We start from the raw sequence: 20,694 nt of genomic DNA, 5'->3' as shown, positions 1-20,694 counted from the left end.
AGATAGATAAACATATTTTTACGCGAACTCAAAACATTTAGAACTGGAGTTTGCCAGAATCAGTAGTAAGTGCTAAACAACCGTGTCGTTATTAATAGAAATAAGGTATTTTAGAAAACCTTGGAATTTAAGCTTTTGTTTGAACATTTATTTTTTTATATACAACAATAAATGTTGTACTCACGTTAAATTTATAACTGTTAGATGATACTGAACTTTATTATTTTTTAAACTGAATCATTCACACTCGAAAAACTTTAAATCGGAAGCTATTTTTATGTTGAAAATGTGTACATTTTAGTCATATGTTTATATATTTCGAATTTTTCAAGTGATAAATACTAACGCTTTAAAAAAAAACGAATTTAATTTAGATTTCGATATTATTTACATATTTTGGAGCTAGTTTAGGGGTATTCACCGCTCAACAGCTACAGGTAGGCTGAACACAAAGTAAAAGGCACAAATTCTATCATCTACCCATATGTCACACTTTTTAATGGAAGACGAATATCTTACAAAACCCTAGCAGCAACCTAGGTTATTTAAAGCAACCCTACAGAGCTGGTGCTTCGAAAGTTAGAGTGGCAATGATGATGTCCTCCGTGATGTTACCTGAAAAAGAATGAATGGACAAAACTTCGACATATATATAATGTCATGTTATAACCAGAGCTTCCTAAATTGTGTGTCGCGACGCCCGTCGCGTTCGCTCCGTTGTCCCAGAGGCGTCGCATGTCAGCGCGGACTTTTAATACAGAAAATATTTTTATTTGATTTTAAATGAGTATAAAATATATGTATTAATAAATACATCAAATAAAAAATATAACATCAAGTCGATAGACCCTTCAATTATCGGAAATTATTCAAAAAATTGTTCAATCCGAAAATTATCCGATGGTCCACGAAATTATCCGAAAATCGGATAAATATCCTGACTTTTGTAACAGTCGAGTCTGGTCGGCTCCCCTCCCCCGTGTTCCCTACTGTCGCACTGTTATTACGCACGCGGGGTTTTTTTGCTATCAATAATGGATACTTATATTCAAAAGAATAGAAAACGAAGTGAAGAATCAGGCGAGAGCAGTAATGTTAATTTAAGTAAAAAGAAGAAATATAGGAAATATGACGGCCAATATTTGGATTTTGGATTTACCTGCGTTACTAGAATGTAGAACTTCCACAATGTGTTGTTTGTCACAAAGTGTTGGCGGCTGAAAGTATGCATCCTAATAAACTAAAATGTCATTTAGAATCCACTCAGTCATTTACAAGGTAAGCCAAGAAACTTTTTTGTAAGAAAATTGTCAGAGCTAAAACATCAGACCACGGCTTTGGTTTTAAGTGCATCAATTCCTACCAAAGTATTGCTCGCCTCTTACATGGTAGCTTACCGAGTCGCCAAATGTAAAAAACCACATACGTAAACAACCGTATACGAATTAAGAACGGAATTTTACACGTATCTACATACAGAATCAGATGATGATGCGCAAAACTTTATTAATTCAGAGTTTATAATAAAATTAGCATACCTCTGTGGCAAATTTAACAAATTAAATGATCTTAATAAGTCTTTGTAGGGAAACAATACTCATATCCTGCAGTTGGCAGATAAAACTATTAGGTTTCAGAAGAAGTTGCTCTTATGGAAGAGAAAATTAGAAGATCAAGAAATTGACTGTTTTCCTGCTTTACAAGGTATTCTACAAGAAAAATTGATAGAAATCCTTGATTCCTCTTTAAAAAATATATTTACACAACACATGTTATCATCGAGGGAACACTTTGAGAAATATTTTCCCGAAGATATGGAGCAATATGATTTGGTCAGAAACCCTTTCCTGTCATCCACGCCATGACACTTTCAACAGAAGAAGAAGAACAACTGACAGAATTGTCCTGTGATTCCAGCCTAAAGCTTCAATACGACAAGGATAAACTGTTTGAATTTTGGAGCTCACTTTTTCATGAATATCATGCCATCAGCACTGCTGCATTAAAGGTTTTATTACCATTTGCGACTTCGTACTTGTGCGAAATGGGCTTCTCTGCAATTGCAATAATTAAAAACAAGTACAGGTCAAACAACGAAGGGATCTCGGAGTTTATATATCTTTAACACAACTAAATAACAGCAACCTAGTAAGCGTAGAAATTAAGAGAAGAATATACCTGGCGAACAGAGCTTACTTTGGACTAAAGCAGCTCTTAACATCACACATAATTAGCAGAAAAACCAAGATACTAATATATGAAACTCTTATTAAAGCTGTCCTGACATACGCGTCAGTGATATGGACTATGGTAAAAAGCGACGAAGAACTGTTAGGCCATTTTGAAAGAAGAATACTTAGGCACATATACGGAGGAGTACAAAAAAGCGGGATATGGCGCAGGCGCCACAATTTTGAGTTGTATCAGTGCTATGAAAAATGCAACATTGTCCGGTCTATTAAAATTAATAGACTAAGGTGGCTAGGATACCTTGAAAGAATGGACACTGGAGACCCAAAAAGACAGATATTATATCAAGAGCTAGTAGGAACCAGGAAGAGAGGTAGACCAAGATCTAAATTTAAAACTCAAGTCGAAGATGACTTGAGGAATCTAGGGGTCAGAAATTGGAAAGCCAGGGCGAAAGATAGGGGGGAATGAAGACTAATTCTTGAACAGGCCAAGACCCACACAGGGTTTTAGAGCCAAAGATGATGATGACAGGTCAAATATAAACTTAGAAAAAGAAATGAGAGTGGCAATTATCAAACTGGAGCCCCGGTTTTATAAGCTGTGCTCAAAAAAATAAGCACATCCCTCACATTAACCAGCCAGTTACATAAATAAATATCTCTTTTCATTTTTGTGCAAGAAATAGCAAAGTCACAAGAGCCTCACAGTACGAATAAGTTTAGGAAGCCCTGATCTATACTATAAAAATGTTCAATTGAAGGTGATTCATTAGCAACACCACACTTAAAGCGACCAACCGATGTTCCCCTTGTCAATTTTGCAGAGGCGTACCAAAATAATATTTTAATTATTTATTATTTATTTAAACACATAAGTAATTACGTAAAAATTAAATCCAAGACCGATATAATTAAATTAAATTATCATGTGTTTTGACAGGTATCTTATAGTTGTCTAATAAAATAAAATTTTATTATTATTATAGAGTGCCTAATACAGTACTTCAAACAACAGAAAACTTTGCAAAATAATTAATATATTCCATTTATTCCATTTCCAAGAAGTACAAAGCAAAGAAATAGTTACCTAAGTTATGCTTACGAAGTTTCGGAATCCAGCGTCTCGTTCAAAGAGGAATCCTTTGTCTTCTTCCTTGATTACATGGGCTGCGGCATTAGCCCAATCTTCTATCCGTATCCGTTTCATTGTGAGTTTTAACAAACGTTTTCACAAGCTACGTAACTAAGGTAAGGTAAGGAGGTAGTCTGAAAATGGTGACGCCTTTAGCACGAGCCATTGTATCTACAACATGCTGGTGATATCTGTCAGGATGCTGTCTAATGACACTTAAAAGCTCAGCCTTAACGATGTCCTCGGAAAATGGGATTCTTTTTTGTCCTAACCAACTCTGCATGTCTACTTTTCTGGTGGCCGTAGTTGGCAGATGTTCCGTTATTACAGCCGTAATCGGCTGTAATAAGAAGCGTTATCCATCACTATTACGAAATTTGGCCCGTCCAAAAAGCTCGTTTATCGCCTAAAAAGCCACTCTCACTACCTATATGGTCGACAATCAGTTGTTGCCCTTTACCTGTTGATCCTCGTAACCCTGTTGATAAACCGCCCACATATACTTGACGATAACTCGTTACAGTAGTATCTTGCCATTAGATATTGTGTGACCAGTATTCACCCACGTTTCGTCCGGATCTTCTCTTTCTATTAAGACAGATGTACGAGATCATTTGGCATATATAAATTTTAAATATTCCTTTATTATCCTTAACGTCTCTTTGCTCATTTTTGGAATGAGATTATTCTCCAGTACCTTTGTCCTAAATGATTTGGCGCTTTATTTTCAACAAAGAAAGAATCAATAGTAGTGCGTACAAAATTTTTCTGGTATTGCTTGTCAAATTTAAGGTGATACTTGACAAATTTGTCCACCTGCGTAGAAAATTAAGTGAGAACGCATTCGGAGGAAAAGAGATACATAATGCGCTCGGTATCTTCGCCTACTTGGTACACTCCATACTACAAGTTTACAGAGAGTGATCTTATTTATTAATGGAACTTCTATGATATGTCTATATTGTATGTTATTTTGACGTTTAAATTTTTCCTTCGGAAATTTTTCTCAAAATACAAAATATTTTTGTTTTTGTTACTTGGTAAAAAAATTCTTCTAATAATTATATTTAATTTGACTCATTAATATTGACCATTCAGTCATGTTGAAGCGGCAGTTTTTTCGAACACTTCTATAAATGTCTCGTTCTGTAATTTTATAAGAGGAATATGGGCAGAGATGAAAGCTTTACATTTGTATTACAGTAAACTGTATAAGAATAAAAGAAGAGTAGTTAATCTTATACCTGGAACATACCGACGAAACATTTATTACTCAATTTTTATACTAGAGTTGTCGTAATATTTTATATTATAGTCGTATAATTTTATTCTTCGGATCTTTGGCATTTTAGCATTTTAGTTAAGTTATAAATATTTTAATCTGTTGTTTATTTCTTTACAATAGAATAATAGCCTGTATAAGTATTGTCTTAATTAATTTTTTTTTGTTATATGTCGCAATGTAGGAACTCGTTTTTCCGTGACATAATAATTTATTATTATACGCCGAAGTAAACCTTTGTCAAAATCGTCCAAGTTGGATTTTGAGGCAGATCTCATTCTTTTGTTTGGCGCCGAAAATGATGTAGAAGCACCTTCTTCTATATTTTTCATTTCACGAGAGATCCGTTTTATAGTGGCTATACTTACTCCCGTTGCTAAGGAAGCACGCTCTTGAACTTTTTTAAAATCTTTAACATGCGGATTTTGCATCGCTTCTCTCTGCATAAAAATAATTACATTTGCTATTACCTCCCTCGTTTGTCCAGACAAGACTTTGCCTTCTAATTTTGAATGAAAATCCATGTTTATAATTTAAAGTACTTAACAATAATTATTTAAAAAGTCAAATCTATTGTAATACGATATTTCTTCAACACACAGTAACTTTAAACATAAGTAAAATAAAAAAAAAATTTGTCGCAGACTATACAAGTACCTTGCACTTCGAAGTGCCAAGAAATAATAAGGACGAATTCTGTTGTGGTCGAATGCGCATCGTGGGTGGAGCCTAATTTCAAATCGGCCAAGTATCACGTTAAATTTGACAAGCAATAGTCGTCCATTCAATTTTTGTCTATCACGACAATGTACTTTTGGAGTTTGCACAATCCCAGTCACCTTTTTTCCACGTACAATGCATTCAGTTGTCGACACGGATAGTTAACAATGAACACTGAGTTACAGCTTCTATTGTACGAAGTGTATTTTTAAATTTTCATACATTCTACAGACAATCTGCTTTTCTTCTACCGACATAATGCTATAAAAATAATAAACACAATCATATTATTCTGCTATTTGTACGTTGTTCATTTACCTAAAAAACTATTTTAAAATTAATAAATGTAATAAAGTCTATTTAATTAATATAAAACAAAGTCAGATTTACAAGAAACAGAACACACCACACCTCCCATTTCCACTTGTTCCAAGGGCGTAAATATATAAATCGGCGAAGTGTTGATAAATACCTTTTGGTGAAGGTGAACTTTCGTTATTGTTTACACAGTTTATCTTCTACTCTGATGTTATGTTTCTGCAGTATATTCCGGTCTTTCTTCTATTTGGAGTGATTTATAATGTTCTTCCTGTTTGTTCCTTAGTAGTACTGTTCTGTTTGTTCGAATCACAAATTACGATTAAATCCAATCTATTTTCAAATCTTTTCGAGTTCGTTTATTTAGATCGTTGTTGTTTGGTTTTCTTCATTTGCAAGAGTTGTTCATCTACTAATCTTTGTTTTACTTGCGTGGTTTACTTTTTTCCTATTGCTTGTATTCCTGCTTGGTCAATACTCGTTAATATATCTTTATATAAGTTTTCTGTCTGTGGCATCTTTAAGGTGCTCATCTGCTAGTAATATAAGATTCAATCTCATATATCGTTTTTTTGTTGCAGAATTTTGAGTTCTCGCTGCTTATGAATTGTATGTGCTTTATCTTTTGGTGATCTAGATATCTTTACTATATTATCGGGATACCAGTAGTCTTATTTCTGTCTTATATTATTGTGTGGCGCATTACTGCTTAATTTTTTCAGTAATGGCTACGCCTGTCTGCTAGATTTTTAAAAATTCCATCTACTTTTGCATTCTATTAGCGTCTAAGCTTTCAAGTAGTTCATCCACTATTTCCTAATCGAATTCACAGAAGCTTTGTTCAAATTCATCGCTATTTTAGGATCAGCGAGGAATGTATTTTTTGCGATAGTCTCTTGGTATTTGCTTCTTGGTCGTACTTTTTCCGACGCTAACAAATCTTTACTGGTAGGTGGTATCCACATAAGCATTTGTCTAGGTTAGTGAAGAACTCAATCTAGTTGGCTCTCTTGAAATTCCATCTTAAATAAGAAATAGAAGTGATTAGAGAGGTTTGAGTTCCTACCTGTGTGATAACTGTGTGGATAAACTCTTCGTGATGCCATTAGGAAGTAATTGGTATCTGTTATAATACGATCTGAAATATATGTTGGGATTGTATTTCTATCTTCAAGTGGCTCATCTCGACTTGCATCATTGTCTCTATACCTCGAACGTTCTTTATGGTTGTTGTAATTTCCAATGTTGTAATCTTTAGTCTGGATTCTATAATTTATGCAATAAGTATGCGTCTTCTGCTACATATACTAGTGTAAGTATTTAGTTCTTCTTGTTCATATTTTAGTATGGTTGTTAGCTATATTCTTGTTTCATCTTTAACATCTGACCATTCCTGTTCTGAGATCAATTGATAGCCCATCAAATTGTTTATTATATTATATTATATTAAATTCGAAATAACACCGTCTTATTTTTAAATATACAGTTACATGTCATTTGTAATTAGAATTAATGAAAAATAATTATAATAAAGTAAGTAGTATTTAAGTATTTCCAGTTAAACTGTGATTTAATGGCATTAAAGTCAAACATTTTGTACAAATCGTACAGAGTTGTCTCAGTAGTGGGTTGTTTTCGAATATTAGTGTAATATTTTAGTTTAATAGTGAAACATTCTTACATTTTTGGGACGTTACTGCTGAGGTAAAGTTATGAATTCTTTATACTTTGTTCTAAAAAATGTTATCTAATGTAAATAAAATATAACAGGATCAGTTAAATTTATGTATTGTTTCCAACCTTGACACAAAATTTATAAACATAAATTATAAAAATTGGCGATAACGAAAAAAATAAATGTATCAGTGATAAAACATGTGCTATGCAGGTGAGAAATACACAAAAAAAACTTTACTAACATGACAAATTACAGAAATACAGATATTCTTTAGAATGTATAAATATAGACTTTAACTTCTTTTCTTGTTTTTTTTGCTATATAGGCATATTTGTCTGTTTATCTTTCGGTTTATCATCGGTTTCATAGAACCATCGTTGTCGCCCTCCCGTTATTATCCTTTCAGTAGTTGATTTTTTCTCGCTGTTTGCTGTTATGCGGTAAATGTGCCCAGCATGCCCATTTTTGTATCCTTTTCAATTTCTATCCAGCCGAATTCGTGCCCTGGCCCCCCTCACCAAACATCTCCATCCGTTTCGGTCTGCAGTCATTCTCCTCCACGATCGACTGGCAAGGAGATTTCTGACGTCCTCATCCACATTATCCTCCCATCGCTTTCTTGGTCTTCCAATAGGTCTCTTCTCCTGCTTTCTTGCATTTAATAGTTTTTTTTTAAGCCTGTTTTCTTTCATCTTAAACATATGGCCTGCCGTCATTATAGGGAAGCCACCTAAAATTTTGGGCATTTTTTAGTTTTTAAGAACCCTACAAGAAATTGATTGTCATTAGATGTTTGTGTAATGTTTAAGAGTATGTTCTAAAGTAGTATGTAACCATTTCGTAAATAACAAATGTCAAAAGAAAACTTCAGCCAAAAGAATGATTTTAATGGAAAATTTTAAAAATTAACATTGTGATTTTTAATATTTTGTATTACCACCTTAATTTTGAATTGCACCCTTTATTCGACTTGGCATTGAATTAATTAAATTCTGGATGTTGTCTTGAGGAAAAGCTTTCCATTCTTCCACGAAATCAGTACGGCCTTCAAATGAAATGCCTGCCAAAACATTACAGAGCCTCCTCCAAAAGCAACACGTGCTGTCGAGCACAAGCAGCATATCGTTCCCCACGTCTGCTATATGTTTTGATGCGACCGTCTGATCCATAAATAACCATCCTGGACTCATCACTAAACAAAACATTTTTCCAATCTGCTATAGGCCAATCCGCTTTGTCTCTAGCAAGCTCAAGTCTCTTCTCGCTGTAGAAGTGTTTAAATGTCCACCCGTGCGCATTTTGAAAACGATTTTGGATTGCTCTAGCCGTAAAGAACCGATTTTGCAAAGAAATGCGATGTAAGGAATGGTCTTCTCTGGTCGTCGCACCTGATCCTGGTCATCGTTGGTGAGATCCAGTATTTACGAATCTTTGGTATGTTTTTTGGCCATACAACGACTGACTCCAAGATGTCTGGCCACTTCTATTTGACTCATTCCATTATTAGTCAAAGTAACAATTTGAACAGATCTAGCAAATCTCTCAGCCATAGTTTTTAAATTTAAAATTGCACAAGTTCACTCTTTGAACAACTATACACTAATGAAAGATTTTTGAAAAACAGAACAGCCATATTTTAAGAAAAACAACGTACAAACAACACGTGCATTCTTCGAAGTCGTAAAAGTGATATCAATTTTGCGAACTTATTACCCTTAATTGACCCATTGGTACCCAGTGGCAGTGCCTAACAGTGTTTCTGCATTGTGGGATGATATTTACAATAGAACAATTTGCACAAACTTAAAATTATTGAAAAATATTAAAATCTTATAAAAATCTCGATGGCCTCTTTTTAATAGGTCGCAGTGTATATATTATGTTTCATAATTGTATCTGATTCACCATCTGTCGTTCTCATTTATAGGGCCTAGTATTCGTCTCAGTACCTTTCTTTCAAAGATTTCTATCCGATTTACAGATTTTTGAGTCAACAACCAAGTTTCACATCCATAGCTCACTATCGGCCGGATTATGGTGTTGTAGATTCTTTTTAATTTAATACCTTTAATACTGCCTTTACCAATGGCTTATATTTTTATTCAGCACTCTTTCTTCATCTGCCCTTTATCATCATCATTAATCATTTATCATCATCATTAATCATCTACCAATTGATATAATGTGAACGGAAACTAAATGATTGGTGGAGAGCGAATCGGGCCTGAGTTCGAAACGAGCTTTTGAAATTGGTATTTTTGTCAAGACCCAGAGATTTTATCTCTAAAAATCATTAGAACAACCTGATAAATCTGTCTATTATCAAGTATTACTATTTTCACTCGACACAATATCCCAAAACTAAATCAGATAAAATTGAATGGGTATGATTTTAATTTCAGTTCTCCAATTAAATATTTGGGAATGATTCTCGTTCGCAAGTTAACTTGGAAACTTCACGTTGAGTTTATGTTGGATAGATGTAAGAAGGGGCTAAATTTCCTCAAATTAATTACAAAAACATGGTGGGGTGCAGATGTGGAAACCTCTTTGCTTTTCTTCCGATCTTATATTAGATCAATTATCGATTATGGATGCATATTATATGGTTCAGCAAGTAAACATATTCTGAAAACAATAGATGTGTTTCAAAACGCAGCATTGCGTATTTGTTTGGGTGCCATGAAATCGACGCCTATTAATGCTCTACATGTGGAAGCTCTAGAAAATCCCTTGGGCTATAGAAGAGAATACCTCAGTCAAAAGTTTGTTATTAATATACAAAATCGTAACACTACTCTCTACTCAAATATCAGAAAACTGAACGAAGAAGATTTAACTAATCGATATTGGAGACTTAAGAACTCACCTCCACTTTGTGAGGCTTTTAGAAGCCTGACAAATTTTGATTATGACTTTAAATCAGAGGATAATCTTAACATCGAACATTTTTATTCGTGCTTCGAATTCGTGCATTACTGTGATACAACCGAATTACCATGTAAATTCTTCTGTTAGCTCGAATATTTTGAGGTCCTGTTTATCTAGTCTGTCAGACTCTTTAGTTATTTATACGGATGCCTCAAAGTCTATTGTTGGTACTGGGTGTGCTTTCTACATTCCATCAACTAATACAGAAAAACTTTGTCGACTAAATCCTAGTTTTTCAATCTTTAGTGCTGAAGCTGTAGCAATATATGAAGCATTAAGATACTTTGAAAACACTCAGAATACATCTGTTACAATAGTATCTGACTCATTGTCTGTTATGTTAGCCATTGAAACTTTAAATTTTCCTAGTAATAACTCAAATATATATGTCTTTCAAATTAAAAAACTTGTTTATGACCTTTATAAAAACCGAAGAGTTGTTCATTTTTTGTGGGTTAAAGCACATATAGGTCTTAAATACAACGAACATGTTGACCTATTAGCTAAAAAGGCCATTGATACCGGAACGCAAGCTGATCACCAAATCTGTAGACAAGACGCATTAACAATCATTAAAAATAATATCAATAGTAAATGGAAACAATCTTGGCATATATATAGTACGCAGTCTTCCTCGCAATATGCTTCTATACAGCCTTTAATCCCAAGTGATTATTGGTTTAAAAATTATTCTGTTCCACGAAGGTATATAACATCCATAATTAGAATAAAATTTGGACACGCCTGCTATCCTAGTCATCTGTCCAAACTAAAAATCGTAAATTCAAATTTATCTCCAGACTGTCAAAAAGAAGGTGATCTAGATCACATTTTCTTCGAATGTAAAAAATACACAAAACAAACTGAAGATCTAATAAAAAATTTAGTCAACATCAAAATTTTTCCTCCGTACAATATGTGCTATCAGCTATCTCTAAATATAAGAGTTGTAAATGAATGTTTGATGGAATTTATTTGCAAAACTAAGCTTAATATTTAACTGTAATTAGAATCCTAACCTCTGTTTTACTCCATTTGTTATTACCTTTTATCCGTGACCCAATCTAGTTTGTCTTAAAAGCAATGTCTTGATGGGTCCCTAGACGAGAAACGAGTGTCGAGAGAAAAAAACAAAAAATCTGTCTATTGTGGTACCCTAAAAAAGATGCAAAAAGTTTGCCACTCTTACCCCGGGCCTTATCCTAAGCTCACCCCTCCTAGGGGTGTCAAAAAACATTGATTTACCAAGAATGTGTAGTCGTAGAAAAAAATGTTTAAAACAAAAAATGTAGCTGCAATAATTTTGAACAAAAATGTTTATTAGCACTTTTTCTATAAAATGGACCGTTCTCTCAGAAACAATGCTTGAAACGACCGGCCATTTTATTAAGTTACGAGAGCGAAATCCATTTTTAAAATAAAATTTGTATTAACTTGACGGTGTAAATTCGATATCTTTTAATTAGAGTATCGTATCGAGTCGGTTCGCTATATTTACGCGGGTTTCGGATTAAAAATTTTATTGTAAGTACCCAGTTTTAATTACCTGCTCTTTGGGGAAATATCAACTGGTCAAATGAAATGAAAAATAATCCATAACTTTTTTTAATTAAATAATAATGGAAAATCTTTTATATAATTGACAGTATAATAAGGAGAATTACTTCATTAATGGAATCTAATGTGGCTAATATAAACCTAATAATAATTTTATATTACACTTCACACAGAAAATATGGTCTATGTATATTTGTTCCATGGAGAGAATTTCTAATGAAAAATAAAAAAATTTAACTTGCCAACAAAAATGAAAATCAGTCATTATCATCAAAAATATCATAATCGTCATCATCATCAATGTCATCACCATTAATTGTTATTATGATTGGACTTATTTCGTTTATTTTATTTTCACGAGTCCACCAATCTTCTATTAGTTTCTCGCACTTGAATATACAGTTGCACCACACTTCTGGAGTTACAATTAAAAGTGCCTTTCGCCAAGTTTCCCGAACTGCGTCGTCGCTATAACCGTTAGGCCCAATATGGTTGTCATAATATTGTTTTGCTATTCCCCATATATATTCGATGGGATTAAACTGGCAATGATACGGTGGCAGACGTAAAACTTGATGACCGTAACTTTCAATAATCTGATCCACAACAAAGGTTTTTGGTTTTGCGTGGATATTTGCCAAGCGTAATAATTCTGATTTTAAAAAATGTTGTGTAAATGGTATATGTTCCTTTGTCAACCATTCTTTAATTTTATTAACAGTCCAAGAATTCGTTGGACTTTTGTTTAATACTTCAGAATGGTAAGGTGCATTGTCTAAAATAATTACGCTGGGCTCACTTAAACCTGGGAGAAGTTTTTCATGTAACCATTTTACAAACATTTCTGTGTTCATATTATCGTGATAGTCACTTGATTTTGATTTAGATGAAAATATTAAATCAGCACCTTCTATAAAACCCGATTTTCCTCCTGCATGTAAAATTATGTGTCGCTTTCCTTCTCCATCAGTATGTTTGATAGACTTTACGTTATCATCTTGCCATATTCTCTTGGTTGCACCCCTAGAAAATATCCATGTTTCGTCTAAATATATAAAATTTGCCCTTTCTTCTTTTAATTTAGAATATTTTCTTAGAAAGTTAATTCTTTTATGCACAACAGAACTTCTTTCACAAAGGGCTTTTCTGTTATCCTCCTTTTGAAATTTGAAACCCAAATTATGTATCACTTGTCATAGACTTGTTCTGCCAATTTCGTCAAATTTTCTATCTTTTAATTCCGAGAGAATTGTATTTAAGGTCACATGTTCCTTATTGGCTCGCATTCGATAAATGGTATCACGAATTTCAAATTTTTTTCCATCTGGAATATTTTTCGTTTTCAATGATAGGCGAGTTTTTCGGTGATCTTCTTTCGGCCGTTCATTATTGCGATTTTGTAATACTCCTCTTAGTTTGGTTTCACTAATTTCTAGAGCATCACATACGCGTTGTTGAACAGACATTACCGATTTTAAAGGACCGCCATTTTCTTTTTCATCCGTAAAATACTTATGTACACTACAAATTAGACTATCTACATCTAACACACGTCTAGGCATTTTTAAATATTTCCACCAAACATACAATGTCAACACTGGCAAAGAATCAATTCAACTGCAATATTGTAACAAATTTATACCTACCCTAATGTTATTTTAATGTATTTTAAAATATGACCATTAATGCAGTTTTTACCTAATTCTCTGGGAAGTCGTTAACTGCAACTGGTTATAAATGAGTCATTAGCATAATTTTGTTAATCCGAAACCCGCGTAAATATAGCGGACCGACTTTAACTTTCATTGACCGGTCGCTATAGAATTTCCATTAATAGAGCCCAATTTTCAAAATCTATAACATAAAATTTCGACTGTGAACTTTGACAACCACTATGGGGCATTTAAAATATGCATAAAAAAACGCTGAATCTAAAATTTTACAGTACAAACGATCTCACATCACGGAAAATGCTTCCACGAATATCGGTATTGAGTGGAATCTGTAGCTGAAGTTAAATAGTTTTCAAAAACTTACTTGAGCAATCGAAAACAAGAAGTTTTAAACGTTTTATATCCGGTCGTTTGCTCTCTCGCTCCAATTCTGCACTCCCATACGATTTAAATTACCTTTAACTGCTTCTAACCACTTTTTCCGTGGACTTCCTCTCTTCATTTTGCTCGTGCCTCCTCCAAAAAGCACCTTTTTTACACAACGTTTTTCTGGGATTCGAGTGATGTGACCTAACCACCTGACTCTCTATGCTTTGACTTTTTGTACAATTAGGGGTTTTCCATACATCTCCATTACCTGTTTATTTGTTCTTCTTCGCCAGTTTCTTTCCGCCGTCCTAATACCACCAAAAATCTTCCGTAATACCTTCCTTTCCCAGATTTCGATTTTCATTTCATCTTTCTTATTCATAGTCCAGGTCTCACAGACATACACTGCCACTGGCCGAATGACTGTTTCATATATTCGAATTTTTGCTGCCCTACATACATTTTTTGCTTTTAGAATATTGCTTAATGAGCCCATTGCTCTACTTCCTTTTAATAGTCTCTTTTCTATTTATTTTTCTTCTTCCCCTTTATTCGTTAGTGTTACACCAAAATACTCGAACTAGCTGACATTTTCAATTTTGCAATTTGTAATCCTTTCCACTCGTTTTAAGTGTGACGAATTTATTGTGTTCTGTTATCTCACCACGCATTTCCATAAATGTACTTTGTTTTCGCTTCATTTATATACAACCCAAATTTTCTTGCTTCATCTTCAAAGTTCTTAAACTTGTGTTCAAGTTCTTTTTTTTGTTCTTGTTAAGAGAACTACATCATCTGCGTACGCTATACATTGCTGTTTATAGCGGAAAATGGTACCCGTAGTTTAAATCTTACTTTCTCTCATTATTGCCCCCAAGACAAAGTTAAACAGATCAGTAGTCCTTTAGTCCAGTAGTAGGATCCTGGGTTGACTGGAGGTTACCTTTTGTTAAAAAATCATCAGTTAAAATAAAAGGAAATATATGATAGGTATTGAACTAATAAAGTTGGTCTCGATCTAGTAAGCGGAAGGGGTATCATGATCATGATCGACAGCAAATAAATAAGGAATTTTTAAAAAAATACTAAATATTATCTCACCGAAATGTCCATGGGATTATTATCTAAACATTACATTTATTTAAAGCTTTAGTCACCTTACCTGTTCTATTTTACCATTTAAGGTGTAATAAAAGTCGTTAATATTAGGATAAATGGATATCGATAAAAAATAATCTTATCTTGAACATTATCGAAAATGTAACAGAAATATTTATATGTTGATGCCTAATGTTTATTTTGTATTAGTAACGAAGTAAGCGGAAAACTAAAAAATGGCACGTTATGAATCAGAAAATATACCGATGGATGATAATATTGGGTATACCGACTCTAGACACTGGGCAGTATTCGAACAGGTAAGTTTTTCTTAATTAATAGTAAAACAAATGTTTGCAATATCTGTTAATATTAACATGGTAGTAGTTTTATCAGTGTGTTGTTAATTGTTTTAAATATGTAACCGCCAGCAATTGCGAGTCGTCGAATTACACCCCAATCAATCTGTGAAAAAATCATCGATTTCACGTAAAAATCCTATACAGGCTTTTAAAGGTTCTAAAAAGGTATATATCGATGGCTTAATCTGCAAAAAAGCCAACTCCATTTAGGCAAATTTTTCAGTATGAACATAAAACCGTTAAGTTCATGAATAATTATACTTAAGGTTAATTACAAAATCTTAATTCTTTATTTTAATGCTTGGTGTTAATAATAATTAATCAAAAATAACTTTGTTTGACCTACAACTTTTTTTTGCGCCATAAAAGGAGATAGCTTTTATACATATTCAGTAAGAAATAAAAAAAAGGAGTTAGTCTGTTTTTTTTTAACATCTTTTAAAACAAATTGATATAAAGAACTAAAATTCAAAAGTATCAAGAAAAAATAAAATATTACAGTATAAGAAACTTAGATTATTAAAAAAATGTTTTATTAGGTAGATTATTGTAGTAGGAATGATAATCAGTTGTGATGGAGGTTTTTAGATCTTGAAGATCCTGGAACTTTCTGATGGTTAGTCATTTTTTCACGCCGTTGGGGAAGTAACTTTCGAATGTATTTAAGAAATTTGACATCATTAAACGACTTAAAGAATTAATGTGCTAAATATTCAACGTATTATGGTTTTGGATTTTTGCAAGCCCTTCGGCAAATAATAATGTATTCAGCGGGTACATTAATAATTTTATTTCGAAGATTTTTTTTATGGAGGCATGCATAGAATCTACCTCTATCTATGTGTAACCTACTTCAAGGTACTTCTGTTCAATAACGATGTTCCTGATGATCGCCACATTTATCAAAGCATTTGAAGCCGTAAAGTTTAGATTTTAAGCTGCGCATCCGTCGCTGTAAATCACTACTTTTTTATCTGTGGTGTCCAAGATTTATGGTAGAACTTTACTCTCTCTAAGAAAGTATGAAATGAGAGAAGCAAGTTCTTCAGCGGAAACCCCACCTTCTGTCTCATTCCATAAAAAGCAGTATGCTTCCTTAGTTTTTAAATCCAATGCACAAAAATTATGCACATTAAGTTTAGATTTGTAATACAGTGATGATACATTAGATTTTAGTGCTGTAGCAGAGCCTGAACATTAACTGCAAATACGTAATCTCAGTTTTTATGCTTTTCTTTTTCAGCACGAGCGTGCTCTATTCTTGTTGTGTGTTTCTTGTATTCATCTTCAGATACAAAACCCAATTTATATGACGTGCATTTTTCGCAGGCGTCTTTTTAAGGATGAAATAATGATATGTTTTCCGTATCTAAAGTGTTTTGCAAAATTTTGCCACCGATACAGGCAATACGTTGTTTGTAGAACACCAGTCCGAAACATAATAATCATAAAGCGACTGTTTTGATAACAATCGTATGGGCACAATTCCACGTTTAAACTACTTTCTAACGGTTGGCGCAACACGGAGTTGGCTCTTTTACCGTAGTGGGGGTCTTATGTATGGAGGTAGCTTGTTTTTGGGCAGGCTATTTGAAAGGCTTATGATAAAAATTAGGAGTTAGCGGTTTGTAAACTGATATATAGCTGGGTAAAGAAAGCAATACCCAAATAAAACGATATTACGAAAAAAGTGGAGTTAGCTTGTTTGCAGACTAAGCCATCGATATGAGGGATAGCTGATGACAAATTCTTAAAGATGTACAACTGATTTTGCTTTTATTCGGTGCAAAATCAGCTGTACGCCATCAAGGATTTGTCATTAGCTACCCCTCATAATATATATCTTTTAGAACCTTCAAAACCTGTATAAGATTTTTCAGCTTTTTTTCCTTTACTGGCCTAATAGTACTTTCGTATAAAGTAGCTAAAATAATGTACGTCTTAAGTTATTAATTTTTCACTAAAAACTACCATCGCTTCGCTTCCTGTATTTATTTTAGGAAGTGTTTACACTCTATCAGTAATAGCAAAATAATGGTTATAATTTCACGTCCTAACAGACCTTGGAGGCGTACGGATTAAAAAATTAAAAGTTATAATCCTAAAGCATACATTGTAAACTACTTATGCTATAATTTCACTATTTGGGAGAGTGATTCATCGTTTAAAGGCGCAGAAATGCGGAAAGAGGTATGAAAATCCAGTGACGTACACTCACTTTTATTTTAACGTTAATTATATTTTATTTTTCAAATATTAATGTTCGAAATAGGCCACAATATATTTATTTACAAGTTCTTACTGACGTTTCGATCTCTATATCCAAAGACCGCTTTCAAAGATATAAATAATAGTTATATTTATTTTATTTGTTTATTATTATATATTTTTATAATCTTATATTATTTATTTTCTTTTTTTTCTATCTTTAAAAACGGAATAGAGATCGAAACGTCAGTGTATTAAACATGTAAATAGATATATTGTGGCTTATTTCCAACCTTCTCCCTAAAAATACAGAATGCCACAAACAAAAAGCTATAGAAAAATAAATATATCTGCCATTTGTATGTTTGAAAACTGTCTCTTAAATTACGAATTACGAAACGTCCGTAAATTAAACATTTGAATAAATATATTGTCGCTTATTCCCAATATTATTCCTAAAAATACAGAACGACAAGCAAAAAGCCATAGAAAATAAATATTACTATCATTTGTATAATTGAAAACGGTCTCTGGATATAGAGATCGAAACGTCAGTAAATAAACATATGAATAAATATTTTGTAGCTCATTCCCTACATTTCCCTAAAAATACAGAATGTCACAAACAAAAAGCTGTAAAAAACAAGTAATTTTGCAGAAAGCTTACTGATACCACCCGGCTGTCGCGGAAGTTACGTAAAACGTCTTTTGACGTGACCCGTCCTTAAAAAGTTACACAACGAAATTTTTTTAAAACAAATTTTAAGACAGTTTCCACACCACCCCAGAGGTATGTCTTGTGGCGCGTTACTTTTTTTAAATGGGTGTTCGCCAAGAGCCATATTGTCTTATTAAATAAAATGAAAACAAAATAAAATCCTATAAAACAAAATAAAATTCTATAAAAACAAAATAAAAATAATGTTTGATGTAACAAAACAGTGTACTATTCTATTTAAACACCAAACACTATACACACTTACTATGTTCTTCTCGTTTTTTTTGTTTTTGGTTTTTTTATGCTGATGTTCTTATTAAACTATTAGAAAATATTATTCGCTGTCTAAATCTGAAGATGCCTTGCTGCTATCGCTGTCATTATCTTCACCACCTGGTGTAATTATAATTGGCTCTAGTAAAACTTCGATATGAGTGTCAAGTTCCCACATACGATGTTTTTCTTTAATTATGTGGCCTATATATTTAGCCCATTTCTCTGGAGTTACATGGAGGATTGCTTGAATCAAAAGTTCCTTAACTTCGTTCAATTTAAACGTTTTGTTATTGCGTGCTATTTCTCCTTTCACTTGCGCCCAGATAAGTTCAATGGGATTAAGTTCGCAATGATAAGGTGGTAGACGCAGAACTTTGACACCATAATCTTTTGCAGTTTCATCTACAGCATATTTAAGATATTCACTTTTCCTTAACCGTGCAATGTCAAGTAGCTTAATTTTGAGCATTGATTCTTCGTATGCAATCCCCTTTTCTGTAAGATATTTTTGAATCCTCACTTTCAATTAATTCATAATCACCTGTTTTTTTCGACTCAAATTGAAGAAAACCATCATCAAGGAACCCTGTATCACTTCCTATATGGGTGATGATTAAACGCTGTCCCTTTCCTGATGGAGCTTTTAATCCTGTAGACCAGCCTTCTATAAATGCATCGCGTTTACTTTTGACATTTAAATCTTGCCAAACTTTTCCAACTGTATGACCTTCGTTAATCCAGGTTTCATCCAAATAACATATTTTGCGTCCAGTGCTGCGAATTTTGCGTATTTCTTCTAAATATTTTCTTCTCCACACAATAATTTTATTTTTTTCTAATAGCATACTTTTTCTGTTGAGTTTTACATATCGAAAGTTCATTTCACCCATGGTCTTGATTGAGACTATACGAGATATCTTGGGTAAGGAGTCATCGTTTTCGAGCTCTTGAGAAATATTTTTCAGTGTTGGAATTTCACTCCGAAAATAAAATGAATGAATTTTTCGACGTATAATATTCCTTGTCTTGTCATCCAAAACAATGCTTTTCCTACCTCTAGTTTTACCTTTTCCTTGCTTTTTATTTTCCGATGTATTTTTAAGTACACGATAAATACAGCTAACGGATACTTTTGTTAAACTGCTACAAATGTCGACCTCTTGGCTAACATTTAATGCCATTTTTCTGCAGACAATTCCTTCATAAACGTTTCGTATCATTACCTTCTCTTCGGACATTAACATTTTCCGTCTCTTTTGCGGCTTTTCATTTTTGGAATCAACATCAGAATTTTGCTGTCTTCTCTTGGAACAACTCGGTTTTTCGTCCAACTCCAATAAAACTCAAACCAAATAATCACAGAATATAACTAAAAATTTACTATAAAACGACAAACTATAACACTCGTATTATCAATAACACAAACTTATCGCATAAAATATATTCACAAAATGCAACACATACACTACCCTTAGAAACGCCAATGTAAATGAACGATTGTTGATGGGCACTTGCTCGGCAAAAACTAGTTTTACGGCTTTCTGTGGGTCGGAATTGAAACGGAGTTCCGTCGCTAATTCCAAAGTTGCCAAACGATTGAAAAATAATGTTTTAAAATATCAATTTTTATTTTATAAATTTAAATATGTTACGAAACGGAACATATAAATAAAATTTTTACTATTGAAAAAATCATGTTTTTTGGTATTTTTATGACGGTAATAATCGCTGCGTGGAAGAATACAGATTTTGTATGACCATAATTACTACTTGTGAACAAGAATTGCCTACACTGTACGACAACTTCTGGTCAATTTTTCTATAGAGAAGCACAAATAAATATACTACTTATATATTGTGTAATTTCTTATGAGAAACCGCAAATTGCAATTGAGAAAACGGGTAGTTTTCGAGGGCCGCTGTGTACATTTAAATTTGAGGATATTCAGCGTTTAAACGATGAATCACTCTCCCAAATAGTGAAATTATAGCATAGCTCTGAAAATAAAATTCAAAATTATAAATTATTTTATTTTTAGACGTTATTCTCCTTTCAGAATTCTTCCCTGCATTTCTTTAGTACTTCTTTCCATTTTATTACATTATGTACAACGTTCTTATAATCAGCTTTTACTGGATACAATACAACCTAAGCATCAAACTTGTCTCGAAGCATGTGA

At 33.1% G+C, this 20,694-nt stretch overlaps 1 protein-coding gene across 2 annotated transcripts in view; it reads left to right on the top strand.

Annotated features, from left to right (window-relative positions):
- The first annotated feature begins 30 nt into the window (after positions 1-30).
- The window catches only part of LOC140435061 (rhomboid-related protein 2-like), a 35,913-nt gene continuing 15,249 nt past the window's right edge, over positions 31-20,694 (top strand). The window contains exons 1-2 of one of the 2 annotated variants that reach the window (XM_072523747.1): positions 31-105; positions 15,161-15,270. In XM_072523747.1, the coding sequence (XP_072379848.1) occupies positions 15,187-15,270 (84 nt within the window). In that variant the 5' untranslated portion in view covers positions 31-105; positions 15,161-15,186. Of the gene's footprint in view, positions 106-7,207; positions 7,349-15,160; positions 15,271-20,694 lie in introns of those variants that run through there. The other variant, XM_072523746.1, reaches the window with a different exon arrangement.

Source organism: Diabrotica undecimpunctata, chromosome 2 (assembly GCF_040954645.1).
Source record: "Diabrotica undecimpunctata isolate CICGRU chromosome 2, icDiaUnde3, whole genome shotgun sequence".
In the NCBI taxonomy this organism is placed as follows: domain Eukaryota; kingdom Metazoa; phylum Arthropoda; class Insecta; order Coleoptera; family Chrysomelidae; genus Diabrotica; species Diabrotica undecimpunctata.
This window is presented reverse-complemented; position numbering and strand designations above follow the sequence as displayed.